Source organism: Fundulus heteroclitus, chromosome 11 (assembly GCF_011125445.2).
Source record: "Fundulus heteroclitus isolate FHET01 chromosome 11, MU-UCD_Fhet_4.1, whole genome shotgun sequence".
NCBI classification, from domain to species: Eukaryota; Metazoa; Chordata; class Actinopteri; order Cyprinodontiformes; family Fundulidae; genus Fundulus; species Fundulus heteroclitus.
In genome coordinates this window covers 12,047,107-12,056,060 of record NC_046371.1, presented here as the reverse complement: position 1 = coordinate 12,056,060, position 8,954 = coordinate 12,047,107, and the positions used below count along the sequence as shown (strand labels likewise).

The following is an 8,954-nucleotide window of genomic DNA, read 5'->3' as shown; positions in this document are numbered from 1 at the left end:
TCACATATATTCTAACATCAACAATACACTATTTTACAAAAACTGAACATGCTCAGTGGCTCCTTGTTTGTTAAAAGAAAAGAAAAAAAGGTATGGGCAAGAGACATAATATCACATTGCTGATCAGCCTTTGTGTTTTTGCGTGAGTGAGGTTGTGTGCACAGATGAGTGACTGTAATGTTAAACCGATTTGAGTTTTTGGTAAGATTGGGTTCCTTTTGCTTGTTTGTTTTGTTGCTAGTTAGCTTTGTTTTTACCCCTCATTTGATTGGATCTGTACATTAAAAACATGAAGTTGCAGATTTTACAACTTTTTCACTTTATGTGTATTGCACATTTCAAATCCTTTTCAGTAGACATGGATCATATTTGACATTGAGTCACAACATTGTGCAAAGATCTCTAGAGTAAGTTAAAGGCTCTCAATGGTGGCCTCGAGTTAAGATGGCAATGTAATTTCAGCGTTTTCTGTCGCAGAGCTCACAGGGATAATGGCCTCCATAAAGCAGCAAAGCTGATGTGCGATAGCTACCGTCTCATCAATGCTCCATTCTCTGGGTCGTTGGTCCGAAAGATCAAGCTTGTAATCAGTTTTATGGGGTCAAGCTTCTCAGTGATGATAAAGGGAAAAACATGACTGCCAAGAGGTGTGGGAAGATAGAAAAAATAAAATGCGGTGATTTGAACCACTGATGCAGTTCTGGTCACTATTGTCATGATTCCCACATTTATTAGAATTGTTAATGAATTATTGAATTGTTGTTATTACTGAAACAAATTGAGTATACAGCATAATTGGAGTGGTCAGGAAAGAACTGGTCATTAATTTATTTTAGAGTTTCTTTAATCGACACAGGACCAAAAATGAACAGACTCATGTGTGCATGCACCTACAGTATTATTTTGCATTGCATTTAAATTAGTTGCTTTTTCCCCCCCCCCAAGAGGCTTTATGTATGCCTGCTTTATCATGTCCAAAACTAATGCTGATATTTTTTTGGGTATTCTTCAGTGGAAACATCCAGTTATGGAACGTTTTAACAAGACAGAGATGGAGCTATTTGGCCGCAATTACTTTGTTTTGAGCTTTGTTCTGAGGAGTTAAGCTGAGGTTTTTAATCCTAACAACGCTGGACCAACAGTTGAGCACAGTGGTGGTATAATCACTTTGCATGACTGTTTGACTGTGATTGTTATCATTGCTTTATGTAAGATGAATGGAATACTAAAGCAATAGGTAAGAAGACCTCCAAGTCTTTCAATTTTAGCTCAAGTTCAAAGCTTGCACGGCAAAAAGAGAGCTAAAAGTAAGTAAACTTTTCTTGAAATTTGTTTATTTTTCCTTAATTTGAGCAGCTAAATAGTACAATTTGCTAATGGAGTGAGCATTTTTACCCCTAAAATAAGATAATTACCCTACTCTTGAAATAAGATTCTTATTTTAAGTGCAAAAATCTTATTTAATTGGCAAATAGTCTTATTTACCTGCTCAAATCAAGGAAAAATACACTCAGTTCAAGAAAACTTTAAATACTTTTGGTTCCCTTTTTGCAGTGTGATGGTTAAAACCCGAAACTAACTGGGTGCTCCAACAAGCATCAAATCTGGTTTTGGAATGAATAAAACCATCTTATAATAATCTTGTCAACTAGTCTACACAAAGCCCCACCTCCAGCCACTGGAAGGTTTGTGGACTATGCTTAACTATGACATCAGGTCAGGGAACTAGCTATTTTAAATGAGCTGTAAAACTTCTGCTAAGTAAAGTGCTAAAATATCCGTCCAGAATTATGTCAGATGCTTGTTGACAACCGCAAAAAGTGGGCGCTCGAGGTGCAAATTGCAAATCCAACGTTGGTGGGTGTGTGAGGTTGCATAATGTTGATCCTGTTATGACCTAAGCTCCATAATAATTCAAATGTTTGCCCCCAATTCTATTTTTTCAATCACTGAGGATGTTTGTTGAATAATCATTCTACCATCAAAAAAGAATAGTTTAAATGCATCAATGAAATGCAATAATTAATTATAGCTTAGGTAAACTTCTGGCGAGGATTGTATGATTTTTTTTTTTTTTTTTTTTACTTTGCCATGACCTTTCCTTGAACCATATTTCCAGGGATGCTAAAAAAAAAATACCCACGTCTCTCTATTTTCCTAGAGGTTTTTCCTCTTCAAAGTCCTTGAGATATTTGCAACAGCACAAAGTGGAGAAACAAAGCTTTAATTAACCACTCTAACCTTGTACGGTTACCTCTCTACGTGTAAATCCCTGTAATGGAGACCATGGCTGGGGCTAAGGTGAGGTTATAACGGTGAACACGTCATAGAGGGATGAAAGTAGTGATTTACAGGAATTAGTCCCAGTGTGCAGAGACTGAAATTAAGACCAAACCAAACTCCTGATTCTCCTCTAAGGCCTTTCATGTGAAAACTCATCAAAGCCAGCTTGCAAAGATTGCCCCCCCCCCCCCCCCCAACCCTAGCTTTATTACAGAAAAAAAAAAACAGCAGAAATGTGTTTTTGCTTAATAAAAGCCTGTAAAATGTATATACATACACATCCTCACGTGGTTTTAGAATACCCTCCCTGGACTGACAAGGTGCCAACATGACGAGTAAACATCATTAGTGCACTTTCTGGCCCTGCCTCTAATTGAAGTGTATTATCAGAAGAACACATGTTCTGTCAGCTCTTTTCATCTCCGGGTAAAACACAGACATGATTAGACATCATTTGGACGCATTACCTCGGCATGACACCCGCATTAATGCTGTGACAGTGATCATTAGGTGCCTCCAGGATTTAACGATGCCACTGAGTTTGCTGTGGTCTGTCTCCTACTCTCAGGAGGTTCGCTTCTTTGTGCTAGGGCAGAAACAAAAAAAAACAACTCAAATATATTTGAAATGTTTTCGAAAAAAAAGGAGCGTAAAAATAAAAAGCCTCGAACTTTACAGCTTTACAGCTGAAAACTCACGCAATTGATCTAAGAGCTTTTGTCTGTTGTGCAATAAACATTCCGAAAACAAATTATATTCTTAAATGATTGTATGAAGAGACAACACAATAAATAAGGCATTCATAGAATTGCCTTTGCCCGATGCATAGGACAATCTGTAAAATGAGGCATGCGTGCGTACACCAAAAAAAAAAAAAAAAAAACTGTGCTGCTATCTGTGTTCCAAAAGCCAGCTTATCATTAAATAGGATCCATCAATGTGTGATTTAATCTTTTTATGAACACGGGTGTTCTGTGAAGGCCTCAGAGCTTTATTAAAGGAGCTTTGGGAACAAATGACCTCATGAAAAGCAAGAAATACGTCAGATAGGTCAGAGATAAAGTTGTGGAGAAGTTAGGAGCAGGATGGAGCAACTGAACAACATCTCAACCTTTGAAAATTTGCTGAGCAATGTTGAATCTATCACCCGAAAATGGAAAGACAGCGGCTGAGCATACTCACCTAGACATGGCCGTCCACCGAAACTGACAAGACCAGGAAATGAGAGCATTAAGCAAAGAAGCAGCCAAGAGGGTGAGCTGCCGAGAAAACAAAGATTTCAACAAAACACAATGTGGGAAAAATGTTAATTTGGCTTACGAAAATGTATTTGTCAGACTCACTGTTCACTACAAGTTGGTCTTGTGCCGATAGCGAATTATGAAAGCTTATATGTGCGGCTATTTTTCAAAAGCCCTGTAGAGGAGCGCTATCATTTCAGTTTAGTCACTAACTGATTGTCTCTTTTCCTAATGCAGTTGATCCTTTTTTCTAACACTGTAAAATACCTGATCTTGCAAGCTGCAAGCTGGTACAGGTAGAACGTTTGTATCCCTGATCCTGCCATATCATCAGCTAACAATTTTGACACATTTTATTTATTTTAAACTGAAATAAATGTAGAAATAATCTGGACATCATTTTGTGTTTATGTTAAAGATTTTACACCTACATCTAAACATGTTCCACTATTTGCACTGAAATTATACATTACCTTCATATTTCATTTCTCCTTTTTTCTAGCTCTGTTTTCTGTTGTGTCAGCAAGAAAAAGAGAAGGAATCCACACACTTAAACTATTTAAGCTTGGACAGCTTATGCAGTTAGATAGATCTAAGTTTTTATTTCATATACCAATGTGGCTAGGCTCAAAATACACAGATCACCGTATATTAGCCTTATGGAAATGTACAATGTTCCATGTGTTGTTGAACATCATGGAAGAACTGCCACATGTACAGTTATATTGTAATGAGTTCCACACACCAAAAGATGGCGCCAAGCTGCAACAAATTTAGCAAGAATCCTTCTGGGCGACAGCAAATTAAACTGCTTCAAAATATCTAAACATTAAAAAAAAAGCTCCAATGCAAAAGCCAATCTATACCTGAGAATAGCTCTTCTTAACTAGCATTTATTTTCCCCCCACTGCAGTTAGTTTACTCTTCACTCTGGTTTACTCGTCTCAGGTAATAACTACGCAGGCAGAAAGATCACATGATGCAATCTGAAATGTTGTTTTTTTTTAATGAATTGCCCCATTTTATCAAATGTTCAGATACTTAGTAAAATTGTTTCTCTTTCTAACATAAATTCTTACTCTGTTTGTAAGAGTAAGTCGCCCCAGGGCTCTATGTGGCTTTGAGCAGAATTTTCACTTAAGCTCATACCCATCCCACCACAGGAACAACAGAACATTTTCTTTATTCTGTGAACGTGTGTCCATATAAAGTGCATTAAATGTGAAACGCAATCCCTTTGGACAGCATAGTTAAATCATTTCCAGAGCAAGACACATTCAGCAACATAGAGCCTATTTAAAGATCCATTCACAAGCAACCATTGGTAAAAACCAATCAATCTAAATGCAAATAGTTGCAGTGTGCATGAAATGTGACTCCAGTATTGACAAAAGCAGAGGAAAGGATTCAGTTATCATTCAATTATGACACATTTAGGATCTCTTAGGGAGCCCCACCTGGGATGGACTAAAACACTTCAAAATGTAATGTTGGATAGCAATATTTTTAAACATTTATTTTCTTTTAAGGAGATCAAGAAGTTGAGCTATGAAAAAACAAGGTATGTAATGAAGTGCAGGTGTGTGAAGTAATCCAATGCCATTTGACATAATGGCGTTGCTAACAGGAATAAAAAGCTGAAAAGCAACTGTAAAACAAAAGTTAACTGTCATTGATTTGCTAATAGCTATTTTCTTGAGGGCACTACGATTAAAGATTTCTATTTTAGCAAATAGAGATGCATATGAGCATGAGAAAATTAATTAATTTATTTATATAAAAAAGTGAAACTTTATAGCTTCATACAGTAATATATTTCTAAACTGTATGTCAGATAGTGTTGGGATAGCTCAAAATATATATAAAATATATGTACACAATCATGGGAAAGCTGCTGACTGATACTGAAACTGCCCTTAAGGACTTGTATCCAAGGGTATATATATAGCTCTCCGACTGTTTTCCAATTTGCATTGCTTGATTGTTATCTCATGTTTTACCTTTTTGTTCTCTGTCATTTCTTTTGTTCATTGTAAGCACACCTGGTCTGGCGTTCTGTTAGCTGTGACATCATCCAGGGAAGACAGATCATCCACTATTACTATATAACGTAGAAAAGATCCCTGGATGTTTGCTTTTGTGCTTGTTTTTTTGTCTCTCTTGTTGTGTCTCTGCTCTGTCCTCTCTAACCCCCAGTGGGTCGAGGCAGATGACCGTTCACACTGAGCCCGGTTCTGCTGGAGGTTTTTCTCCCTGTTCAAGGGGAGTTTTCCTCTCCACTGTCGCTTCATGCTTGCTCAGTATGAGGGATTGCGGTAAAGCCATCAACAATGCAGACGACTAGTCCCTGTGGCTCCATGCTCTTTCAGGAGGAGTGAATGCTGCTTGATAAGACCTGACTTGCTGGGTTTCCTTAGATAGGAAACTTTTTTTTTGACCAAGCAGTATCATCTAACTGAATTTGACTGTGGAATGTGCCATGAGATGACACCTATCATGAATTGGCGCTATATAAATAAAATTATATATATATATATATATATATATATATATATATATATATATATATATATATATATATATATATATATATATATAAAACAGTCAGATGTAAATAAAGCGAATGAATACACATAAAAGGAACTGTGATAAGTGCTGTGGCAGCATGTGGTTAACTGTGACGCCACAGGGCCGCTCCGTGGAGCTGCGCTCTCCAGCTGCTCAGAGGGGAGTGGGCGAGCTGGGATAGGCTGGGAGTTTGGTTGGGAAGTCGTAAGCGGATCGAGACGCGGCACAAGAAGCAAAGGAAGAAAGGAAGAAAGGAGGAGATCCAGGATCCACAGGGCTTCATGCACAAGTCGACTGAATGTTGGGCAGGAAATCTGACGCAGTAATTTTGCGGAAAACGTCGTGGGTTTGTGTGTGTGTGTGTGTGTGTGTGTGTGTGTTTTTTTTCCCCCACGCCGCTACAGGTGACGGATCGGAACTGCGCGGATGACTAAAGAGAGAGTCGCGGTGTAAAAGCAAACTTTTCTGATCGGGGTGCGATCGCTGGTGGTAGAGGACTTGGAGCGGGATATCTGCGTGTTTTTTTTTTTTTTTTGTTGTTGTTGTTGCTGGAACGGCCGGGGGAAGAGGAGGACATCATGCCGCGGCGCACCGTGCAAGAAGTAACCGTGCAAGATGTCCAGAAGCGAAGGAGTCCCAACAAACACTATGTAAGCTCCTTTATTTGGATGATCCCTGCTGCAACATGCCGAGATTATTCTGCTGGTCGGCCTCTTTTACAGTCAGGGAAAGTAACAACAAAGAGTGTCGGATTACAGTTCACCAAACCAGCCCAAAGTCACAATTAACCCAACTCAGCGTTGTATTCTTTTTTTATTATTATTATTTCTGATTTGTATTGTTGTTGAGTTTGATTTAATCCTGGAAAAACAAAACAAAAGTAGCGGAGTAGGAAAACTTAAATCCCTTACTTGCCAACAACCCACAGAGAAGTCAGAGACAATAGTCTCCTGTTTGTGTATTGTGTTCCCCCACCATAACTTCTATGGAGTGTGGTTGGGAGTGTTTCTTGTGCGTTTTGGGTATCATTGTGGTTCGTGTGAGCCATGGTGACCTATAAGACCCTCCAGTCTTCCTATAGTGATTCCCAGTATCATGTGTTGGTTGTGTATTTGAATGTCGGAGTTGTAGAGCATTGACACCAGACACTTTAATTCAAAATCTCAATTTTAGCCTCTTACGGGGCCTTGAAAAAGCGCTTAGATGCTTTGAACTTTCCATTTTGTTACATACGGAGCCAAGAAACCATGTGGAGGAAGGGCACTGTGGTCAGATAAGAACTACACTTGGAGCTCTTTGCCTGCACCTAAAGGGTTATTTTGCCGAGGACAACAAAACACTGCATTCACCATGAACAAACCATATTTGTATGAAACATGGTGGTGGACGCATTATACTGTGGGGGAGGCTTTTCTTCAGCAGAGACAGAGGGAGGGCGCTAAGGACAGCATAACCATAGCAAAAGACTTGAGACTGTGGTGGAGGTTTACTGAAATGGAGCCAGAGTACCTTTTCAACCAGAGTAGTTCTGATCCTGGCTTTGATTTTATATATATATATATATATATATATATGCTGCACTTATATATATATATATATATGCTGCGCTTACTTTATTAAAGAGTTTTGTTATATATTGTGGTTTGCTGTTTGTAACTAAAGTTTGATAATGATGCAAGCATTGAAACCAAAGTCAAGTTCCTTGTTTGTACCCACAAACTTGGCAAATCAAGTTCTGATTCTCATTCTGATGTGTACACATAAATGAACTGTATATACACTTCTTAAATGGGAAGTCTTGTAACCAACCACGAGTCAGTTCATACTGGTATGACCTCAGTCATGATTTGTATTTAACCAGGCACCATAATCTGTCTAAGATTCAAATAAGGATCAGAGAGGAAAATGTATGTGAACAGAGTTTGAGACATGTTTAGGTATTGTTTTGCAGCTGAGTTTAATGTCACATTCAATTATTAAAAAAAAAAAAAATAGCTTTGTTTACAGGCATTGCGATGGAAGGGAAATTTGACCCAGAGAGGTTTAGATAAAATCCTACCCATGTGTTAGAATGGCCCAGGCGAAATCCAAAGCTAAATCCATCTGAGATTCCATGACGAGGCATGGAAAATGCTGTTCGGAGACTCTTTCCATCCAATCTGAGAAAAGAATTGGCAAAACTGACCATCTGTAGGCTTGCAAAGCTGATGGAGACATACTTCTTTCAGGCTCGCAGCTGCAATAACGTTGGAGTGTTGTTCTACACTTTTCAGATTTCTATGTTTGTAATTAAAATTTGAGAACTCTAATTTTCTTTCCACTTCAGAAGTAGGTGTTAGTCGGTCAGTGAAACATTTTAACTGACTGACTAGCACTACTTCAGTGTATTTTTAATGAGCTTTTAGCTTAAAATCCCATTAAAACACATTGAAGTTGGAGGTTATAAAGTCAATGTTGAAGGGATATGAAGACTTAAAATGCACCGGATGTCTGTTTTCTTGCGTATCAAAAACTGAAAGCCCCAGGGAAACACATTAGGCCAGCTTTGTCATGCATCAGGTCCTTCAATTACCTCTGCGAGACATGCCTGCAGGCATGACAGACCAGGAAGTCACACCCCAGGGTTGCTAATCTCATCACGCTGACAGCAATGTCACTGTGGACAATAGTCCTAATCATTACAACCTTATCTCGGATTTATAGCCATAGCATGAAGATGTTATTTTTTTTTTTTTTTTTTTGGTTTGTGCATTAGAATTAAAGAAATAAATGATTTAGTATTAAATGCTATGTGTTCACTAATTTCATGAGGATAGTTAGAATAAGTCTTTAATTCTGCAGAGAAAGAATTGGATATAAAAA

At 38.3% G+C, this 8,954-nt stretch overlaps 1 protein-coding gene across 4 annotated transcripts in view; it reads left to right on the top strand.

The window, feature by feature from the left end:
* The first annotated feature begins 6,254 nt into the window (after positions 1-6,254).
* The window catches only part of sh3pxd2b (SH3 and PX domains 2B), a 50,832-nt gene continuing 48,132 nt past the window's right edge, over positions 6,255-8,954 (top strand). For all 4 annotated transcript variants that reach the window (XM_012853108.3, XM_012853093.3, XM_012853102.3 and 1 more), the window contains exon 1: positions 6,255-6,742. In XM_012853108.3, the coding sequence (XP_012708562.2) occupies positions 6,671-6,742 (72 nt within the window). In that variant the 5' untranslated portion in view covers positions 6,255-6,670. The remainder of the gene's footprint in view (positions 6,743-8,954) is intronic.